General features: G+C 35.3%; 1 protein-coding gene across 1 annotated transcript in view; it reads left to right on the forward strand.

Moving 5' to 3' along the window:
- The first annotated feature begins 1,260 nt into the window (after positions 1–1,260).
- The window catches only part of LOC149802116 (adhesion G protein-coupled receptor V1-like), a 513,020-nt gene continuing 489,147 nt past the window's right edge, over positions 1,261–25,133 (forward strand). Inside the window, exons 1-5 of the mRNA XM_089956897.1 lie at positions 1,261–1,439; positions 3,143–3,320; positions 11,522–11,761; positions 14,567–14,671; positions 18,660–18,779. Of these exons, the coding sequence (XP_089813023.1) occupies positions 1,261–1,439; positions 3,143–3,320; positions 11,522–11,761; positions 14,567–14,671; positions 18,660–18,779 (822 nt within the window). The remainder of the gene's footprint in view (positions 1,440–3,142; positions 3,321–11,521; positions 11,762–14,566; positions 14,672–18,659; positions 18,780–25,133) is intronic.

Genomic DNA, 25,133 nt, shown 5'->3' on the forward strand with positions numbered 1-25,133 from the left:
TTATTTATTTATTTATTTATTTATTAGGAATGTGCATTCATTCTTTCCTTTTTTACCCACTTTATTGTTTCATACTGTTTGGCTACTGTTGTCATATTCATTGAGACTGGTAATGCTGCATAATACTAGGCATAGTTTGTTTAATTCTATAGGCAACTACATAAAAAAAGATTCCCATACATAATTGAAAAGGCAGGTAACTCTAATTATCTGCAGATAGAGAAGAACTTCTTCTGCATAATGAGATCAATCGCCTTTAATTATTGATGGAGTCTGGCATAATTTTCCATAGATTCCACATGCCGGTGTGTATGTTTGAAAAGTAATAGATAAAACGTAAAATAAATAAATAAATAAATAAATAAATAAATAAATGGAGTGTTCAACTGTAATTGCAAAACACGTATCTCCCTATATATTGTAGTAAATTTAGAGTATGTGCACGTGGTTGTAGTGCCCCGTTTTAAGCAATTCTTTGATTTGTGTGATTACTTGTTTGATTATTGGAATTTGGCGCCATGGAAATATTCCTGGCCCGAACTAATGAGCTAATCAATAGAAGCAAACGTCACGGAAGGAAGTGTTAGTGTGTTGCCATGATGTCCTGGTTCACTAGTAGTGAATTCCGACCAGAACCGAATGACTGTCCCTGTCGTAAAATAGTACATATTAAAATCTAGTGGTATACATTGGTAGCGTGACTGCAAGGACAGCACTTACGGTATTAAACCGGTAAATTACACAAGGGCATAAATAAAAAGGGACTTGGCAGAGACCGTTTATGTCGCCATGCGGGCGAATATGGTGCAGTTATATCGGCGAAATGTGCCTGGAAAGCATACATTGACTGGCCTAAGGTGGCGGAGTTAAAATAGTTCCCATTGTTAGGGAGTACTCGTATATGTTCTAAGGCGTGAACGGTTGGTGGTACGGAAACATAATGAAGCCAAAACACGCAGATGTACGGTTGATGGATAGTTGACAGTTTGGTTTATCTGTGGTATTGCATTAATTAGAGGAAAATTTAGGTATAGAATGGACACGTCGGGCTTTCTGATTTACAACTGAGGTTGTATGGAAGTCTTTGGAAAGTCGGGGAAACTTATGACTTCTAGCGAGAATCGCGCCAGGGTTTGACAACCGCTCGGTCAAGTAAATACCCGTGTGCGTGTAACAATATCTATTTCAACCCCATACTCCGCTTCAGCTTCAAATATGTTCACTATTTCACAGTCTCTGTAATTAGGATAGATCTAAGGGATGCGCCCTGGGGTTCAGTTCTCTGGGAGTTGGAATAAACCTATCGACATGAGTCTGGCTGCATATCTGAAATCATCTTTTCATGCTCAAGAAGGGAATATAAATGGGGGAGTGGGGGAGAATCTCAATAGTCTCCAACATTTGTCCCAGGAAGACATCTGTCTGACCCAGGGATCTCAGTGAAAACAACATCTAATGCAGAGTATGTATTATGTATTTAAATGTATGGTTAAACGGCACATCAGCTTAATCTTATTTATATAGTACCAAGCAAAGGTTATGAAGCAATAACAGCGAAGGGAAAAAAAAAAAACTTGCCAAAATTACCAGGAAGACAAACCCATCCAATCAAGCGTAATTATATATATCATGAGACAAATGGCTGATGTCTAGAAACATTCAAAACTGACATACATAACAAAGATAGAGACAAACGATATAAATGTTCAAAAATATCCAAAACAGACATATACAACACAGATAAAGACAAAAATATGTAGAATCCTTAATATATGGAATGCAACTTATGGCAAACAAGATGGGCAGAATTGACAAAAAGAGTGTATAATTCAGGTACTTAAAATTACGAAGTACTGAGATCATAGTATCTAATTTAGATTACGTAGGTAGAAGTTATTGCTGTATTTAAGGCGTGGTTGTCAATGACTCAATGAACATAGTGGCTCAACACAGTTTAGTCACAAATTTGGAGAGCCCCATTAAGCAGCAGATGTGAAACATTATTCAACCGAAGTCATCGGTGTACATGTGTCACCATGCAAATCAATAGCATAATAACGAAGAGTCTCACTCATATAGAATTAGAAATAATGAAAAGTAGAATACCTGAAACACATGTATTTAAAGTTTATATCAATGCACAATTGGTTTTAACATCCTAAAATGGCTGTTGAATAGGGAATTTACGTCGTAGTTTTCATAATACACACCTTTGTTACGGATGAATGGTGTGATAATGATTATTCACTCCTTTCTGAAAAATTCAACATCCTAACTTTAGCTTTTGTGTTTTAAAATTACAAACATTAAATAGATTTCAGATGTTTCCTAGCTTTTGTAAAGTGGCATATCATTGGATGAACATTCCGTCAAAATAAGTCCACCCTGTAAAGGTAACAGCTGTCTATTCTACTCATCGTCTACATGTCTGAGTCAAAGCATGCTGCATTTCGGATTTCATATCATGAAATTTAATCATATATCAATATTAAACAATTAACATTGGTCAATATTTTTTTAGAAATTATATCTATCTTAGACTGGGTTATGACAGTGCTTGTCTTTCGGGAGTTGGAGGTTAGGTCCTTATTCTGAGATAATGAAAGGAGAAACCTAACTTAGAAATTCCTGCAGTTGAAACATTGCAGTTTGTTTTTATTTTATTAACATTCCCTTCACTAATATTGGACATTAATGGATAGAAACCTTTCAAGACCAAAACATTATATTTTTGGGAGAGGTAATTTGCTTATTTAAATTTTTCGGTCGATACCGTTTTATTAATATCACACCACCATATGGAAAGTAGATTACTGTGACTTGCTTGTTCTACGCAGTAACTGTGTCCTTGGAATCCATTTTAGACATTTTCTTTTAGAATGTAGGTCCTACACTCACCAAACTCAGTGCTGAGATACAAGAATATCGATAAAAGCTAATCACCAAGATGAAGGGCTTAAGTCACTGTAAACACTTTCTTGTGCTCTTGCTTAATTTGTCTTAAATATATACCTCAGTCCATATCTTTAATACTTTGAGCCACTCGTGTATACTGTGTCAAACATTAAATATATTTTCAAACAAATTATCAGCTCTTTCTGGCACTGTTGCTACCATTAACTTTTAATTCTTCTTTTTACAGGAAACTGAAAGGAATGTTCGTGGGTGTAGTGTTTTTCTTGGTGTACTGTGGAATGGGCGAGGGACAGGTTACTGTGCAATTTGTACAGACCAAAGTGTTTGTGGCGGAGGGAGATCAGCTGCAGCTACAAATCAAAAGAAATGGCCAAATCAGTGAAATACTTAATGTCATAGTTAGAGTGAGTATAGTTAGTCTTTATGTCAAAGAGTGAGTATAGTTAGTCTGTATGTCATAGAGTGAGTATAGTTAGTCTGTATGTCATAGAGTGAGTATAGTTAGTCTGTATGTCATAGTTAGTATTTATGTCAAAGAGTGAGTATAGTTTTTATGTCAAAGAGTGAGTATAGTTAGTCTGTATGTCATAATTAGAGTAAATATAGTTTGTATGTCATAGAGTGAGTATAGTTATTCTGTATGTCATAGTTAAAGTGAGTATAGTTAGTCTGTATGTCACAGAGTGAGTACAGTTAATCTGTATGCAATGTTGATTTTGTTAAACGATTACAAACAAATGACAGTCACATAAAAAAAATTCTGGAAAAATGAAAAAGGAAAAGATTTTGCACTTTCCCTCCAATAACTGTTTCTTTTCTTAAAAATATTAGTATTGTCTTTATTAAATACACCACAGTTTTAATTTTCTGCTATAAACTGTGTTGAATTCTTATTAACTTTGTTTAAGCTCATCCTAATTGTAATGTGTGTACTTCTAAGAAAATAATGTGACCATTCATGTGCCTCCGTGCTTTTATGCATGCATCCATCCGTCAATCAGTTCCTGTTATGCGGATTATTTCCACACTGACTGAGGTATGGTGATTTTATTTAATATGACATTTCAGAAGTTTGAGAAGGGAGTCTTTAGATCACGTATGTAGTGGTTAGAAGGGGTGGGGTAAAATTGGAAAAGTGTGGATAATCGACACGACTGCAATCTCTAGTTTTCATTATTTTTCAAAAATAATTCTTTTTGAAAAGAAACAAGAAAATATGTATAACAGCATTCCCTCACCAAAAGGTCCTCCCTTATAACACGGTTCCTGTTATAATCGCGGATAGTCATTGGTCTGAATTTCATTACGTTGTCGTATAAGTAGCGTTACAATGTATGACTCCTATTCATAGTGTTACAATGATGGGGTACGGTATAGGGAGAGTTTTGGTTTAGTTAGTCTACTACTCGATGTTATTTTCACACTAATTAAAAAAATACACATTGGAACCTAAATGATTATAAATCATTTACTAAATAAATAGCTTAAACGTTGATTTAAAGTTACTTATTAAGAAATACCATCGATATACAGAGCAAACATGGAAAAGGTCACATTCATTCAGGGGTCGTCTAAAGGGGTAAGTGGGGCGAATAAGTTGCTTTAAAGTGCATGCAAAACTTAAGACTGGGTTAGCTAGAAGGCGACATTCATGATGGTCTGTATAAACGGATATGGCTTTGAAAGTGTTTGAGAATGTACTCAACTGTCAAATAGTTCAGGAAGTCAATCTTTGTTTTTGCAACCTAAGTAAGCTGTAGTTAGAACAAATGTCCAGTCAGACACTGCTTATCATAACTGGACATTAGTAATTATCTAATTAAGGTCTTAAACGGCCACAAATAATGGACAGAAATGAATAGTTTGACGCTAGGTTAGTATTTCAGCAATGTTGTGGCAAGGTTGCGGCACTCAGAGCAGTTGCCACTTCTGGCCCACCAATGATTACGAAAAAATCGGCAGAGAAAGAAACCTCGGTTGCGTATCTGTGTGAAAAAAAAAACAAATTTCGCTCAGATTGGGCTGATCGCACATTATATGAGAAAGGTTAGAATTGGTCGGCGTCATAGTTGTATGAAACATCATCAGTCGAACCGTAAATAGGTATGGAAAGGTTGTTACTAATAACGTAGCAATTTCGGTAGACATGAATTTTAAACTGAAATTAATTATATCTTGTCTTTAGCATAGTTCAGCGCAACGAAAATAACCTCTTTTCATTGTTTTAACAAATGTTTTTATAAAATAATATTGACATACTTCGGTTTTAAAGAAATAGTATGTTTCTCTTTCGTAACAACAGTTTTCAGGGGAAGTGAATCTTGCTAGAATACATTTAAACGGAATTTCTTATAAAACTCCATTAGTCAGCAATGCCGACGGTCTAGGTGGATGTATGTATCAGGAGTCAAAAAAAATGTAAGGAATAACAATTTAATAACAGATCTAAATATTCAAACAGCACAAAAAAATTTCCATAATTTCTCCACTCGGTTGACCTATTTAATCTGCCAATTTCATCATCTGATGTGCAACGTGAGTGTTTCCGCCTGTCCCTGCTACTTTACTCATCTGTATTATTTCATTTTCCTTGACTGGTACTCCAGTAACCCTTCCGTCCCTCGACTACGTCCTCCCACAGGAGTCTGACGTTTTATCAATAAAGTAAGGCGAAATCTCTGACAGCATGAAATCACCTTATCGGTAATATAAGTGTTCATTTATATTACTTATAAGGTGATTTCATGTTGTCAGAGACTTCGCCATAATTTATTGATAAAACGTCAGACTCCTGTGGTCCTTCTTCCTTCCATTTCCGTTCTCCTGTCTGCCTTCAAACTTCTGCCTCCGTTATTCTATCCGGTCCCGTTGCCTCTGTAACCACTTATCTCTACTTCGTCACCTTTGGGTGGCACTCGGTCCAACCCGAACAACTCCAAACAGCACCAAAAGCTTCTATGTAAATAATAAGGGACGTATAGTCTAGTCTTCCTTTCGACCCAGACAATCTCACACCCTCACACAACCTTTCAACAGCAAAAAGGTGATTAAAATCATTAGGTCACACATACACTTGCATCAGAATATTCCATACACGCTTGCACGATAAAATAACTGTAATACTACAACAATGGTATTAACGACTCCTGATGCATACATCAACAACTTCCGTGACATGAATACACATTTTTTATTCTTGATATAGTAACTACCATGACATCGCAGCCAGGTCAGCTGCATTTCACTGACTCGCTGTAATCCCATCTTTCCAGTTTGGACAAACTCATTAACAATGTAGCGGCAGGAAGCAACGATCGTTTTACGATTAGCCGTCAATATGGTGTCGCTCAGCTTACAAGGCCTAAATTGAATACTCACAAAATAATCTACCCATAGGAGTATATGCACGACTGGGAAAAGTTTTCTAAAGCTCAGCTGCATAAGACTGAGACCTTCCTTTTCCTCTGATGACTGCATGTATAAGAATAATATAGTTGTCCTCCTTCGTGTCAAAATCTCGGTGACTACCATGATCTGAACCTGTACACCTACGTGCTACAGCTTGTTGATGTATTACAAGCTTTTTGATTTGTGACTGCAGACCAGCAACATGTCCTCGAACTTGTAGATCGGTTGAAAACACTCATGGAGTCAGTTCACCATAAATAAAGTCATCAATGAAACCACATCGATTTGTCAGCGATTGCTCACCGAGGAAGTCATTTACTCAAAGATGTTTCACTCGGTAATATGCATGCTCACTGAAGACATCAATGATGCATACAACACTGATTTACGAGTTCTGATGTGCTTCCCATTATGACGCTTCAAGTTCCCATACAAAATCAATGCTACGATGCAGCATGTGGCTGCACATGCAAACCCGAGCGCCACCTTAATGCTTATAATCTCGTCAATAAAACCAGGGTATATTCTGCACATACTAGATCTGTGATGCACATTTTATTTGTATTGTGTACTTGATCATTATCCGTAAATGAGGGCAATGGTTTGGCTTACTAGATTATTCTCATGCTTTTTGTCATGTTTATAGGCTATAAATAAGTTGCTGACTTATATTTAAGTTCAAGGACTAACATTATTGACAAACTTATATAAGGTTTTGGTAAATATAATTCCTCATTCATATCTTAATATCGTTGTGTGAAAATAATTTTCAGTTAGGTTTAGATATAATTTGATAGGAATCGTTTATTTTAAAATTATTCATCGGAATTACAAAATGTTCATACCTTTAAGGACTAAACACTGTTTTGGGATCAGTGTGATTTTATTCAAAGACATTTTGGATTATATCATTGTGATACATCAAGACTGTTGGTACATTAACCTATTCAAGACTATTGGTACATCACTACATTCAATATTGGTATTCATTTGGAACACTCAATACTTTTAGACTATGAATTTTTGGGGTTTAAGTCACACATGTTCGCTTCACCTGCATCATAATAGAATGTTAAGAGTTCCAGTGGAAAAACCTATTCTAAATGTAAACAAGACTGACCTTAAACTATTGCTACGTAAACATTCTCCGGTTTTGTATTTGTGCTCAGAATCATCTTGATATATTCTCTTGTGCATGGCCTTTCTGGAAACTGATTGAAAAATTGTATGTGGCGATAACAGTAATCGTTTCCTAGAGAATATCAAGGTTATATTTGTCAATAATGGCATCATGTTCAACAGCGCACAACAACCCATCAATGGAAAGGAAATCAAACAATTCTCTGACTCACCAGATATGTGGACGATTATGCAACAATAATGTAGTAATTTCATGGGGAAATATCGACCAGCAAAGAAGAGAAAAAGCTTGATGTCTTATTAAAATGTTCGACTTACTTATAGTATTATAGACGGTGATTACTTATATGTGTTTATGGAGGAGAGTGGAGTACAATAATAATTTTGGTTAATGAACGCATGGTTATTGATTCATCTCTAAGAGGAGGCCGGTTTCGAGAATTTTTCTCCTATGCAGTACCAAAAACAGCCACGTGATTGCTATGTCGCAGAATTTTCAAATGAGGTGTTTGATTGGCTGACAAAGGATACCGACATCGATGGCGATTTTGTGCTTCTTGTTGACCAATATTTGCTTGACAATGGTGTTACCAGTCTATCATACACACTCAAAAATAGTCTTACCAGGGGCCAAATAGAGATCAACAGTTGGAACCACCCATGTGTTTTAATACTAACTCGAAACCAACTTGTAATCGTTGTATTAGCACTCAAATTCACTGACAAACCCACCATGGTTACATTCCCCTTCATTATCTCTAACCAACATTGACATGATCAATCAAAGAAAGACCTCGACCGATATTCGTCAAAAACGCTCATTTCTGTGGTATAGTTCTTATGAGAAAATGACACCCATTAAAGACAAAGAGCAAAGGAGTAATTCGTGTATATTTGGGTGAATTTGGTGGTTATCCCGAGGAACATAAATCTCCCAATATATTTGCTACAATTGCATGGCAGTTGAATCAGGAAACAAAATCCTTGGTTGCAGGTACGTGTGCCTGTTGTACCTGAAAAAGGTCAGCCTGTCAAGCAATTATATCCCGCAGTGACAATATTAATACTAGAACAGTGATGGGAACCTCAAAGTTATTGATGTGAAAAAAAATATATTTAGGGGAATAACAGGTGCAAAAATGAAACCGAAATGAAAACCATTTAATACGCAAAACACATACGCTTATGTTATCGTAGATGCTGTTTGTGGACAACTGTTGGTCTTGGTGTGGCAAAAATTTCAACAACGGCAACTGTCATAGGTACACCTATCGGAATCATTGTTGGAGCTATATCAGTATCAACAGGTGTGGTTGGTGGCAGTAGAAAAATAATTTCATTAGGGCTGCACAAATGAATACGTGTCTTTTAGGAAATTATCGCAGCAGCGCAAAGTAGTCTCAACAGGTTTAGTAAACCCTACCTACTCTGTATCTATGGAAGATAAATGGAAACGTTCAAGATAGTCTTGATTGAAATGAAAAAGTTTTCCATTGACGATTCTGAGCACGAATATGAAACCGGAGTGCTAGTGTCCCAAAACATATAACTGATTTACTGGCAGTGAAAAACGAATGAAAGGTTGCCAGCATGTATTGTTCTATATGCGAGTTCACAGCCTTAATTATCCAGCGTTCCAGCTAAAAACGGTGTACTGAAACTAGACACAAATGCAGGGCCGCAGATAGGATTTGTGGGCCCTAGGAAAACGTCTCCAGGAGGCCCCAATAAATTACAAATCGTGACAGAGGTGGGCCCTCTGACCATAGTGGGCACCCAGAATTGTGTCCTAATTGTCCTACCTCTATTCGCAGCCATAATCTGATGCAACACTTCTCATGCTGGGGGAAGCCTTTATCGCGCATCCACACTTGGGTTACTGTCACAGATGCACACATGTGCAAAAATATGAGCAGTGAGAAAATGTCAGTATCCCTCGCTCAAGATTATGTAACAAATTAAATATGTGTACTAAGAAGAGGATATGACCATATCGAGTAACAAATTGTACTTTGGTCAATTATACATGAATAAAATTTAAAGAGTTTTACATCTTTCCTAGTAAACCAACACACATATATTTCACGCTACACCAGTAACTGCAGCAGAAACTGTAGCACTTTAACAGTATATACTACTATAATTACTATGACTACTACTTCTTATAATAATAACGATACTGTTGCTGCTATTTTGAAAGGTATCGGAATCATGTAAGATGCTTCATCCATAACCACATCTCTCCTTAAACTTCTGGGTGGAAATTCACAAAATTTTGGAGTTATTGTTGTTTTTGGAGTTGTTGTTGTGGGGTTTAACGCCATTTTTCAGCACACGACAGGCTATACATGGCGGCCAGTATTATTGGTGGAGGAAGAACCCAGGAAGACCTGAAAAGAACCACCGACCCACGAGAAGCTACTGGCAAGCTTTCTCACACACCCACATTGGCTGAATCCGAGACTCGAACCGGCGCAGACAGAGGTGAGATGGCAGTGATCCGTAACGGAGAGCGCTTTAGACCACTCGGCCACTCGGGGCACCTGTTTTTGGAGTAAATATCTGCTAGAGTGATGTCGTGCTAGGTGGTCACAGTCTTGGAATCCCTACGAAGGTGTCAAACGTCAGATATTAACAATTGAGACTGATTTTTCAAATATTTTCTAACCAAGTTCATATAGATGCCATGAGGCCAATTCACATATGCACTGATTAAGATTTTGCATTTTAATAGGCGCCACGCTAGACTCAACATTTCTAGTGGAGTGATTTGTTCCTCCTGTTTCTAAATGATAACTGTTGGATCTTTCAAAGTTTCATTCCTTCAAAAGTTGATAAGTCTGAACAATTTTTGTACAAGAGCTCTATTTTCCAAATATTTAAGCCCATAGTTCCATTGTTTCGATGATCCGCAAGTTCGAAGAATAAGCAGTCAATATTCAAAATGTCCAACAACAATTTTAGGCAAAATGAGGACAATCCCCCCCCCCCCCAATCTTAGTTACAATAGGAATTCTGTGAAATATTCATAGAAAAATACAGGTTTGTTTCATTTTCGAAAGAATCATCTCTATTTTAAACATAAACAGGGAAAATTTAAATGTAAAAGGCAGATTTAGTAAGAATAAATGTAAAAACAAAATTGTCCCCCCCCCCCAGTACTTATCACCTCATGTTTTTGAGATGTGTTCAGAGAAACGGGGGATATTGCAGGTCAATGCAAGCATCATTTTGCAGCTATTTACTGCAGCAAATATGATGCTGACTTACCATTGGAAACAGGAGTGCAGATCGTTGGAAGCCCGATCTTGATTATGAAAATAGAATCACACTAATGGGGATTTTTGATGTTCTGTGCATTTGCTATTGTTGCCATTTACAATATGTTGCTTTAGTATTACAATTAAAATTGATGAAGTCTCTCTAATTGCTTCAAATGTTCAATATTTTCTGTACTTATTTCGTTCCAGACAGCAACTGTAACTCAGTAAATTTTCAGGTCTGCGTCATTAAATGTAGCTAAAAGTACTTAATTCATTTTACACAAAGTGTTTAAAAAACGATTAGGTACTTTAGGTACATTTAACGATTCTGACCTGAACATTTACTGAGCTATAGATAGATAAACTTCAAGATGCAGTGTGCAATGAACTATACACTATAATTAATGGTTGATATGGTAACAAAACAGTAATACATCTGAATTCTCCAAAACTGGTACCAATGTAACCTGGCTTATGCTGGAAACTGACCATATGGTTTAGTCCCATCAAAGTCATTGCAGTATTGATGAAAACCTGAACAGTCCAGTTTTATTAGACAGCCCAAGTTTTGGTTCCAGCAGTGTCTGATTTAACAAAGCTTTGCCTTATCTGAAACATTATATGGTCTTTGTTTCATTAGGGTTTTGTTGACTGAGCAATATAATAATCATGCATGTCTGACCATCTGACTGTCTTTATGTAATTAGCTTGGTTTCGACATGATAAATTTAGTGAGCATTATTAGATTTTACCAATAGTTTTGATTAACTTTGATTTGCCCATTCTTTTTACAGGTAGATAATCAAAACCAGGACTTTGTCGGTAGCAGCCAGGTGGCAACCTTCATACCAGGAGGTCCTGATGTGGTGTCAGTAACCTTCACTGTAACAGATGACAATGTTCCTGAGATTGAGGAAACATACATTTTTGAGTTATCTGTTATAGGAAATTCAGCAATTCTAGCAGCACCTACAGTTGCCACGGTTACAATATATGCCAATGATGATGCATATGGAGTATTCAGCTTTATTGATGTAAGAAAAGTGATCATTTATATATTATTGATAAACTTGACTTTGTGTCCCCTATATCAGTGAAGACAAACATTCTCAAATTTGTACAATCTTTAAATATTTCTTTGAAAATTACATATTTTGTATTGTTGAAATTCTGTGAAATCATAATTGTCTGATGGAATTTTCAATAGGAGACTTTAATCTGGACAAGGGGAAATCAAATGTCCTCTTGCACTAGGATAAACTGCTTCTACATAACAGTACATGCACAGGGCACAAACTAGCACAGTGCCATTTGGAAGCTTCTATAGTCATGACACAGCATTCAACATTAATTGCTTTTATTCCATGCACTAATTAGGGAAAAGTTATGCAATAGTTGTATTATCTAAATGAACAGATCTTTTGATCTAGCAATTTCATGACATATTTTTAAACTGCTTCATGAGACCAGACTGTTGTATTCAAACATCTCTCATGAGACAGTTGTATTTAAATATCCCTAGACCAGACTGTTGTATTCAAACATCCATCACCAGACTGTTGCATTTAAATATCCCTAGACCAGACTGTTATATTCAACCATCCCTCACCAGACTGTTGCATTTAAACATCCCTAGACCAGACTGTTGTATTCAAACATCTCCCATGAGACTGTTGTATTTAACTATCCCTAAACTAGACTGTTATATTTAAATATCCCACACCAGACTGTTGTATTTAAATATACCAAACCAGACTGTTGTATTTAAATATCCCTCACCAGACCGTTGTCAGACCGTTGTTTATATATATATATATATATATATATATATATATATATATATATATATATATATATATATATATATATATATATATATATATATATATATTTATACCAAATTAGACTGCTATATTTAAATATCCCTCAATAAACTGTTGTATTTAAATATCCCTCACCAGACTGTTGTATTTAAATATCCCTCACCAGACTCCTATATTTAAATATCCCTCACCACACTGTTGTATTTAAATATCCCTCACCAGACTGTTGTATTTAAATATCCCTCAATAGACTGTTGTATTTAAAAATCCCTTACCAGACTGTTATATTTAAAAATCCCTCACCAGACTGTTGTATTTAAATATCCCTCACCGACTGTTGTATATATATATATATATCCCAGACTAGACTGCTGTATTTAAGTTTCCCGCAAAAGACTGTTGTATTTAAATATCCTTAGACCAGACCGTTTTATTTAAATATCCCTCACCAGACTGTTGTATTTAAATATCCCTTACCAGACTGTTGTATTTAAATATCCCTCACCAGACTGTTGTATATATATATATCCCAGACTAGACTGCTGTATTTAAATATCCCTCAATAGACTGTTTTATTTAAATATCCCTAGACGAGACTGTTATATTTTAATATACTTGGACCAGATGACTGTTTTACTTAAATATCCCTCACCAGACTGTTGTATTGAAATATCCTTGGACTAGACTGTTGTATTTCAATATCCCTCAATAGATGTTTGTATTTAAATATCATTTGACTAGACCCTTGTATTTAAATATCCTAGACTAGACTGTTGTACTTAACTATCCCTCAATAGACTGTTGTATTTAAATATCCTTAGACTAGACTGTTGTACTTAACTATCCCTCAATAGACTGTTGTATTTAAATATCCCTAGACCAGACTGTTGTACTTAACTATCCCTCAATAGACTGTTGTATTTAAATATATCCTTAGACTAGACTGTTGTACTTAACTATCCCTCAATAGACTGTTGTATTTAATTATCCCTCAGTAGACTACTGTATTTAAATATCCCTGTACCAGACTGTTGTATTTAAATATCCCTCACCAGACTGTTGTATTTAAATATCCCTCACCACACTGTTGTATTTAAATATCCCTCACCAGACTGTTGTATTTAAATATCCCTAGACCAGACTGTTGTATTTAAATATCCCTTAACTAGACTGTTGTATTTAAATATATCCCTCACCAGACTGTTGTTTTTATTTATATCCCTCACCAGACTGTTGTATTTAAATATCCCTTAACTAGACTGTTGTTTTTACATATATCCCTCACCAGACTGTTCTATTTAAATATCCCTCACCAGACTGTTGTATTTAAATATCCCTCACCAGACTGTTGTATTTAAATATCCCTTAACCAGACTGTTGTATTTAAATATCCCTAGACCAGACTGTTGTATTTAAATATCCCTAGACCAGACTGTTGTATTTAAATATCCCTTAACCAGACTGTTGTATTTAAATATCCCTTAACTGGACTGTTGTTTATATATATATATCCCTCACCAGACTGTTGTATATGCTGAATCATGTGAAGAGGATTATAACAACAAATCTCATCAGCTTAAGAAGTCACTAGATTTGGTGTGACCTTATCAGTTGCAACAAATGACATTTTTTTACTTATGAAATATCGATCTTATCGTAATACAGAAGCAAGTCAAATCAAAAGACTTGACATCAATACTTTAGGCATAACGTCAAACAAACAGTGGTTAGGCAAATATTCTTGACAAATAAAAAGTATTCATGCCCAAGGGAGAAATGAAGTTTCAATTTATTTGTCTAGGTCACACAACTCAATCATCCCATGGCACGAAGGGAAATCATAATAATCCATATTGCACTCTAAAGTATGTAATAAATGGTTAAACAAAGATAAAGAACACAATATTCCATGTTTTATGTTATCTCTCCAAATACAGTGTAATACATACTTTTTTACTAATATTACATCTCTTGTAGTAATCCTGTCTGAAATGTTTTAGATCTTTCTTGTTTCAGTCTTCACCATTGAAAGTAAGGGAGGATCCAACCTTCACTCAAATCATTAACATTGGAATTGGTAGAAGTAAGGGCATCTTTGGACAGGTGACTGTGACATATCTGGTAAGCAGTTAGCAAATTTCAGATCTGCTTTCTTAATCTTTGTAATACAGTGCTTGAATTAGCATTTTATTTTACTGATCATAGCATAGCGATCCTGCTTAATTTTCCACTTATCCACACACTTTCATATTTTTCCAAATACTTAATGGAGAAAGTTCACAACATGAAATCCTTTTCTAAGTAATATTTCAGGTATTTGTATTTGTTTTCCTATTCTAAGTCATATTTCAGGTATTTGTATTTGTTTTCTGATGATCTCTGTTACTTTCTCACTTTTCTATATCATATTTGTATTGTCATTATTCAATTTCTGGCATTTTGGTGACAGCTGCATCACCTGCAAGAACTTTCATATCTTTCTTATTCTCACATTAGCAAACAAGGATGACATAATAAACCCTATTTTAACCCATTGTGACTGATCAAGCTTTAATAATAGCCTGATTCCCTAAATCACATTTTGTTGTCATTATTGAAATAAGTGCATTCATTATCTCTCATCAAGTGCAGGGTTTAGGATGGTGCTCAGTTAACACAACAGACAGATCAATTAGTCATCCACAACTTTTTCTTGCTAGTCCAGTCTTCAATGGGCCACTTCAGTTTTCACTCAAGAAACTTTACTCAGGGGTCAATCTATAACTTTCAGTTAGGGAGTTATACCTTTGCAATGTCAAGGAGTTTTACTTTTGTACAAGTGGAGACCATTAATTGGTAACAGCTGAATCACCAATTGACAGAATGATCAGGATCAACTAGTAGACAGTGCCCTTCGACAAAACATGCATGATTTATAAACAAAACAATTAACTGGATATGGCATTTGTTGTGTATAAACTTTTGCATATGAGATTGCTTTAGTGCAGTTTATGCACTACAATAGATGACCCACTCCCTACCATTCCCATGTAATAATTAATATGTATCAGTTTGTATTAATATATCAATTGTCAACCAGTCAAAGCATTTCTTGCTGACATATGCACGTCTGTTGCATTATCCATTCTTCACTTGGGTTAGTGAGAACAACATCACATTATATTTCTATTGAGTGATGCCATCCATGACACAATGAACTTGGGGGTGTAATTCCTGCTATATGTTGCTTTCTCAAATAAGTGCATTCACTTCATTCCATTTTATTCACCCAAGAACATTATGTGAGCATTATGTTGTGCATTCAAATTAAATCCATTGAATGAAGTTCACACAGTTGCAATTGTTTTCCCAAACTTTCATTGACCAGCCAAGTCTTTGCTGGACTCCTTAAATTTCTGCTGAAGAAACTTTACATGGGTTATCCACTACATGCTATCAGGGAGATTCAGAGCCTTGCTGTGACCATTTCACAATACTATTATAACTTTACCTGGGTTATCCACTACATGCCATCAGGGAGATTCAGAGCCTTGCTGTGACCATTTTATAATACTGTTATGCCCAATCAGTAACTGCTGAATCATTCACTGACAGAATGAACTGAAATTCGTCAGTAGTAGGAGAAACTGTATGGTGTTTTAGTGTATAAATAAACCATGAAAAGGGCATGTCATGCATAAATTGACCATGAAAAGGGCATGTCATGCATAAATTGACCATGAAAAAGCATGTTATATATAAATTAACCATAAAAAGGGCATGTCATATATAAATTAACCATAAAAAGGGCATGTCATGTATAAATTAACCATAAAAAGGGCATGTCATGTATAGATTAACCATAAAATGGGCATGTCATGTATAAATTAACCATAAAAAGGGCATGTTATATATAAATTAACCATAAAAAGGGCATGTCATGTATAAATTTACCATGAAAAAGCATGTCATGTATAAATTAACCATAAAAAGGGCATGTCATGTATAAATCGACCATGAAAAAGCATGTCATGTATAAATTAACCATTAAAAGGGCATGTCATGTATAAATTGACCATGAAAAAGCATGTCGTGTAAATTAACCATAAAATGGCATTTTATGTATAAAATAACCATGAAAGGGCATGTCATGTGTAAATTAAAAATGAAAGGACATGTCATGTGTAAATTAACCATGAAAGGGCATGTTATGTGTATATTAACTATGAAAGGACATGTCATGTGTATACTAACCATGAAAGGGCATGTCATTTGTATATTAACCATGAAAGGGCATGTCATGTCTAAATTAACAATGAAAGGGCATGTCATGTATAAATTGACCATGAAAGTGCATTCATGTATAAATTAGGCATAAAAGGGCATGTCATGTATAAATTAAGCATAAAAGGGCATGTTATGTTTTTTTAGAATTACAATCAATACATGTCCACTTGTTAAATTATTAAAGTAACTTGTAGTTTTAGTAATTCATTGGTAAAAGTTTGGATTAGTGTTAATTTTAATCCCTTGCAATTGGTTCTGTTATAAAACAAGTATATAATGGATCCCATTTGATTGTTAAGTAGTAGAATTATCGGCACAGTGTAAATACCTGCTTAATTACATGATGTGAAATCAATTAAAATCACATATGATTCACATCCAACAATTATTGTTAATTGTCATGTTTAAATAATTTGAATAATTTAAATAATTATTAATTTTATTATGCATGCTGGATTAGACCATGAAAATGATTTAAACAGATGTGAAGCTAGTGTGGTATTAATGGATTAGTCAGGCCTTTACTGAGGATATCTTATCTTGGTTTCTCACAAACTGGTTAATACAGCAAATTCACTATTTTTTTGTGAGACATCTTTTGGGTTTTGTTCTTACAAATCTTGAAATAAAAGATGGTAACAAGGAAATATCCTTCTGTGGGTACAACAGGACCCCATTTCATTCCATGAATTTATTAGTCCAGTAATTAGATTACTTAGGTATAAATCAAAGTAAAATATAGCTTGAATGTAATGAGAAGGAAGATGGATCATCTGCAACGCACCAGAATTTGTGTAACTAACAAAAGTATATTTAAATCTGAATGGAGAGTTCAGCACCAACACCCAGTCCTATGAAGCACAGTTGGTAAAAATATATTATGATTCCATGTTTCAGAACAAATTGACTGAAATGAAGTAAAATGATGATGTGTAGATTATATGTAAAACACAAACAATTGAAGACCATTTACAGGACTAGTATAACTAGGAGACATGTTAATAGTCAGAATGATAATAAGGCCGGTCTGGAAGGCATGTTAATAGTCAGGATGGTATCAAGGTCATCTGAATGACATGTTAATAGTCAGAATGGTATCAAGGTCATTTGAATGACATGTTAATAGTCAGAATGGTATCAAGGTCATTTGAATGACATGTTAATAGTCAGAATGGTATCAAGGTCATCTGAATGACATGTTAATAGTCAGTATGGTATCAAGGCCCATCTTGAAGATATGAAATGAGAATTACACCAGGTAAGTTTATTTTCATAGTCACAAGTATTCCCGTTATTATACCTATAAAATTTAACTCAAAGCAATTACTGAATGAAATAATAGCTTTGAAAAGTTAGGCCCACATTTTTGTCTGATTGGCCCATTTGTGAAAATACATTGAGGGCTTTGGATCCATTTTCCATCAACTTTCTGGAAGCAACACTGCAGGTTAATTTCTCCTTCATTCAGGTTTGAAGACCTTGAGAATGTAACTATCTTCAAGACATGAGATGAGGCTCCGAGTGGCTGAGTGGTCTAAAGCGCTCTCTGTTATGGATCACTGCCATCTCACCTCTGTCTGTGTAGGTTCGAGTCTCGGATTCGGCTAATGTGGATATGTGAGAAAGCTTGCCAGTAGCTTCTCGAGGGTCAGTGGTTCTTTCTGGGGTTTTCCCGGGTTCTTCCTCCACCATTAATACTGGCCACCATGTATAGCCTATCATGTGCTGAAAAATGGCGTTAAACCCTACAACAACAACAACAAAGACATGAAATTACATAATAGAGAACTAGGACATTTTGGGAAAGTTTGACCGTATTTATTTATGATTGTCCTTGTTCCAGATAAATAGTTCAAATTCGGATGCCCGGCCAGGAGATGACATCGCTCCTGCTACAGGAAGTGTTCTTTTCCAGCCAATGGAGACACAGAATTTCCTGCAGCTTCAGATTCGAGATGATCAGGTAAAATTAGTGAGCTAAACCTCTCAGTAGTTTAGATTAAAAATCTGAGTCAACTAGAGTTTATAGTAAGCATTTGTGTTAACTGAAGTTTAGAGTAAACATTTGCGTCAACTGGCAAACCAGTCCTGTTATTCTTAAAATTCTTCAAGTACACAATTTGTGTGAAGTGAGCATATCTTGACAGTTTGTAACTTCATTCAAAATTAAGATAGAATTGTAAAATATTAAAGAACTTCCTTTTTTACATAAATTTTCTACAAGAGATTCACTCTAAGTTTTGTATTTAATATATGGTTTGAGCATGGGTTTTCTATAAAAAAACATTTGCCATTTGTTTTGTGGTTTGAACCTTGGTTTTAACTTTGTGCCACTGTGTTTTGAGGTCATTGAACCAGATTATTTTGCACTCAGACGTAGAATGATCACGATAAGACTTTGTTTTAATTAGTTATCATTTAATTAGTCATCATTTAATTAGTTATCATTTAATTAGTCATCATATTAGAGATGAGTATTTACTATCTTAGCAATACAAGTGTTTAGTCGGTCTTACATAATCTAACTAATGCTGACAAAATTCTTTTATGGGATAAAATTTTGAATAGGAGTTTTCTCTGTTTAGCACCAATTTCATTGAACGCTACATAGAATATAGTTCCTCAATAAAATGGCAAAATGTACACAACAAAACAAACTGGTTGATAAGACTGTAAATAGTTTAAATATTGCAAAGATGAAGAGAAGAGAAAGAGGCAGATAATGTGTGAGAAACACTGTGTATGTTTGTTCTTGTGGCTAGAAACATTGAAGGAATTCCAGGTTCTGGAATTGGAGGAATGGATTAATCTTTTATTCTCATGGACTATAATTATTGCTGACTGTGCCTTTTTGCTGTTTTCATGAAAATAGCAAAAGATGCAGGATGCTTAGCTGCTTGAGATGGGCAGGGTACCAGTCAAAAGAGATAGGGTGCTCTATGTTAGATTGAGACACCAAATTTCATTCCCCCTGTATCCAGCAGAACAACTCGATAACTGCCTGTGTTCATTGCTTGACAAACATGCCCCAGCTACCAAGTGCAGTGTACCAATTCAAAAGTGTCCTTCATGATATAGCAGTGTTAGGGACCAGCTTCGCACTGCTTAAAGAGACCGTCGTAAAGCTGAGAGGCTTTGGCTTTCCACCAGACTTACTATTCATAAGCAAGTCTATGAAGCCGCTAAGAAGAGATATAGTCCATGCAGTGAAATCAGCCCACTACACTACTAAGATCATGAACAGTTCCAGCTGCAAAGAGCTCTTCGAGATTACTAACAAGCTAATGTCAAGGAACAAATCTACACCACTTCCAACTACCTTTTCTCCAGTCAACATTCCGGACATGTTTGCAAATTTCTTCCATGACAAAGTACAAACCGTTAGAAATAAGCTTGACACCACGATTTCAAATGACTCGTCATCACCATACAGTTGGGATACAGAATTTGAGCGGCAACCGTTAGCAGCATTTGAACCTGTCTCTATGGATTTTGTACGTACAATCCTGATGAAGAGTGCACCAAAGTCATGTGAACTTGATCCAATTCCAGCATCACTGCTGCTTGAGTGCTTAGCTCCAGTATTGCCTTCACTAACTGATGTTATTAATACCTCTCTCTCATCCAGGGAATTCCCATCATTTTTCAAAACTGCCATTGTAAAGCCTTTGCTGAAGAAATCAACACTAGACCATAATTTAAAGAACTACCGCCCAGTTCCTAATCCCATTCATATAAAAAATCTTAGAAAAGGTTGTTCTATCCCAGCTTGTATCTCATCTGAATTCAAACAATCGTTTGGGCAATGTACAATCTGCATATCGCCCTTGCCACAGTACTGAAACTACTCTTCTAAAAGTAGTTAATGACATTCTCTCTGCTTTGGATAGTGGAAAGATTACAGTCCTCACCCTCCTTGATTTGTCTGCAGCATTTGACTCAATAGACCATTATATATTACTTTACCGTCTCCAGCTTGTATTTGGCATTCATGATACAGCCTTACTGTGGTTCAAGTCCTACTTGGTCAACAGGACACAAATTGTGTGCAAATGGAATACACTCCAGCCCAGTTGATCTGTATTGTGGTGTTCCACAGGCGTCTGTTCTTGGATCTGTTGTCTTCATTATATACACTGAGCCGCTCTCAAGTGTCATAGATCATCATCCAGTGTCTCACCAATTGTACGCTGATGACACCCAAATATACAAATCTAGCCACCCAACTGAAGTTGATGCTACCATCCAAGGTGTAGAGATGTGCATTTCTGATGTGAAATCATGGATGACATGTAACAAGCTGCAGATGAATGATGATAAAACTGAGGCCATTCTGATCACAACACAAAGACCTTCTCATTCACATACTTTACCTCAAACAATAAATATCAGCAACACCAACATTAAATTCACACAATCAGTACAAAACCTAGGTTTTACCAGGGATGGTCCTGGCTTTTAAAAAGCTGTCGCCAAAAACATCGCCAACCTCAATATTTTGTCGCCAATTTTCAAAAAGTGTCGCCAAAACAAGTAATGTACATTTTTCCAAGTGTTAATTTAGTCTTTTAATGTAACAGGCAGTGAAAATTACAAAAGATGGGTTAGTTAATACTTTAATTACAACAAGCATTAACAAAATGTTACAAAGTGTTACATGAAGATTCGTCGCGATTTTAGGGCTGCCCACTTGTTGAATGCAGTTTCAACGTCTAATTTTTCACATCTGTACATGCTGATTCTCATTAAATTCTCAAGAGATGAGATGCAGAGTTTATTTGTTTATTTCTGATGTCAGTTTTTATGAGGTTCATCTTACTGAATCCACGTTCACAGTCTACAGTGCTGACAGGTGACACCAGTAGTCTCTCAGCAGCCCCCCCCCCCCCCCCCCCCCCCCCGGCTAGCTTCACAAAGCTTGTAGTGACTTGCTTCCTAAATCCCAAGAATGATCACTGAATGCTGTATAAATTTTCTTGACAAGCAAAATAGGATCTCCATTCCCACGAATGAAACTTACACGAGTCAACACCTGGCAATACTGGACCGTATATATAAGCATAAATTCACACCCAATTTAGGGATTCTTTCACTCCTGTATTTTGAGAAATAAATAATTATTATTAATTATGCAAAACTGTTTGTTTTTTTTTTTTTTTTGCTATTTCTTGTTGCGGAGTTAAAGTCTCTGCAGCCGTAACACGGAATGATGGCAAAAGGAAAAGATCAATGAGTAAAATGCTGCACTGGTGACAGATATAATTGTGATTGAGATTTTTTCCATTTGCTTTGTATTTATACACAGTAGTCAGTACTCTGTTTTCTATGAAGGTTTAGCAAAACTATTGTATTGGTATATGTAAAAAAAAAACAAAAACAAAAACAACGGAAGGATTAGCCATTCAATTAATTGTATCTGTTCTATTCGCATCTTAAGAAGCGGTCAGTTGTAGGTATAGATCGGTAGCATGATTGGCTGTATCACAGCATACAGTACTCAGCCCAGATGTCAGCATAAGCAGATTATGATGTAACAATGCACTGTAAAGATGGGGTTGTCAATACAAACAAAGGATCGCTTGTGTAACAGATTGATTCCAATGCATTGCTTAGTCAAGTTTGTGGCTTCCATTCGTTCTCCCTTTTAATTTATCCAGTCCAAATCCATGATTGTATGTACAAATTAAATAACCAAAAAGTCTGTCGCCAAAAAAATCACCAGATAGGATATTTTTGTCGCCAATAAGGAAAAAAATCGCAATTTGCGACATTGGCGAAGCCCAGGACGATCCCTGGTTTTACTCTGGACAGTACTCTCACATTGCACCAACATGTCATGAACATATGCAAGGCTGCATATCTTGAGCTGAGATGCATCAGCTCCATTCGCAAATATCTTTCAGTTGATGCCACTAAAACACTTGTGTGTACTTAGTACTTTCAAGACTGGACTATTGTAATTCAGTTCTGTCTGGTTCATCTCAATATCTACTCCAGAAACTTCAGAAAGTTCAAAACACAGCTGCTCGGATTATACTTAGAGTACCACGAACAGAGTACACCTCCCCGCTGCTCTGTACCCTATACTAGTTATCCGTTTGATCCAGAATCAACACAAAATTTGTTCTCTGTGCTACATTTCACTGACTGACTCAAGTTCAACATACCTATCTGACCTCACCCATGTGTACACACCAGCAAGATACTTGCACTCCTCTTCTGACAATCGTATACTCATTGTTCCCACTGTGAAAACGAAGTCATATGGACAGCGTTTTTTTTGCATACCAGGGCCCGGCAATGTGGAATGAATTGCCCACTGAACTTAGACACACGGACACAGTGATCCCATTCAGGAGTACTCTCAAAACTCACTTATTCCGACTGCAAGAACGACTAAGAGACTTAATAATGTTTCCTACCTTAAATATTCTCAGCATGTTTTTTATGTTTTCTAATTTCATGGTGTTTGTTTTTGTAATCGTATCATTATATGTTTTTTATGTTATAGGTGTTGTCTAATGTTGTAAAGCGCTTAGAGATTCTAAAGATTTGGCGCTATACAAAGTCCTCTTATTATTATTATTATTATTATTATTATTATCATTACTCTTATTATTATTATTATTATTCTTATTATTATACAACTTATCAACAAAAATGAAAACCAAAGTATTATTCAATGCTTCTTTTGATAAAGAAAGAGAGACACAAGAATGTCATAAAGTTTAATAAAGAAATCATATCTATTATTAAGAGAGGAATAAAGATTGTGATTATGCAGTGTGAAATACAAAGTTTGTATGAAATACAATTCCAACAATGAGGATGGTTTTGTTTGTATTCTGAATGAGACACTTGTGATTCTCAGACAAAACAGCCATACATACAGCACATTAAATATTATTACACACTGACAGCACATTAAATATTATTGCACACTGATAGCACACTAAACCATATTACACACAGTACATTAAATATTATTACACACAGACATCACATTAAACATTATTACACACAGTACATTAAATATTATTACACACATCACATTAAATATTAGTACATTCATCACATTAAATATTAGTGCATACATCACATTAAATATTACAAGATATCTCTGAACATTTTAAAAAACCATACACTTAATTTCAAGTAAACAGTTTATTGGTAATTTGTATTATTTACCAAGTTATGAATGGTTAAATAAGGGACTTCTTACTATTTTGGGAATATTCAAGTAATAACTTTTTATTCTTGGCATGTTCAATTCAGAAGAACAGGACTAACAACCTAGTGACAAACAAATCAAGAAAAGATTAATTATCAACTGAAAATTGACTACAATGGAAACCTTAAACGGAAACTTTTTAGAAGCAAAAATAGACAACACTTTTCATCAATATTTACTCTGTATGGTAATAAGTTGAAGTTGTCAGATTCCACAGAACACAATATTTTTCTGATAAAGGTAGGTATTTTTAAAGTGCACAACCTATCATAACATCACTTACCAAATGATTGAGACTGTTTTCAATGATCGTGAATTTAAATAATTGCACAAAGGTGAGTCAACCCATTTTCCTTCATTATTTCATTTTAAGGGTGAAAGGGTGTAGGCTGATTGTAATTGTCAAACATAACAAACCATGAATGTTGCAAATGATATCACTTGCTTTGTTAAATCTCACAAATCAGTCCAGTCCATCTTTAACTGTTTTTGTGTCATAAATAAATTGAAACTGTTCTTCACTTCTAGACACTGATCAGATTACATAGATTTTAGCCAGTCATTGTACACTGTTGGTCCTGCCTCAGCCAATCAAAAGTTGAGCTTATTCAGACAATATAATTCAAGTAGCTTGGTATATAAGGAAGTTGAGCTTATTCAGACAATATAATTCAAGTAGCTTGGTATATAAGGAAGTTGAGCTTATTCAGACAATATAATTCAAATAGCTTGGTATATAAGGAAGTTGAGCTTATTCAGACAATATAATTCAAGTAGCTTGGTATATAAGGAAGTTGAGCTTATTCAGACAATATAATTCAAATAGCTTGGTATATAAGGAAGTTGAGCTTATTCAGACAATATAATTCAAATAGCTTGGTATATAAGGAAACTGAGCTTATTCAGACAATATAATTCAAGTAGCTTGGTATATAAGGAAGTTGAGCTTATTCAGACAATATAATTCAAATAGCTTGGTATAAAAGGAAACTGAGCTTATTCAGACAATATAATTCAAGTAGCTTGGTATATAAGGAAACTGAGCTTATTCAGACAATATAATTCAAGCAGCTTGGTATATAAGGA

The sequence above is a fragment of the Sinohyriopsis cumingii genome, chromosome 4, assembly GCF_028554795.1.
Source record: "Sinohyriopsis cumingii isolate HCF-2022 chromosome 4, ASM2855479v2, whole genome shotgun sequence".
Taxonomy (NCBI): Eukaryota; Metazoa; Mollusca; class Bivalvia; order Unionida; family Unionidae; genus Sinohyriopsis; species Sinohyriopsis cumingii.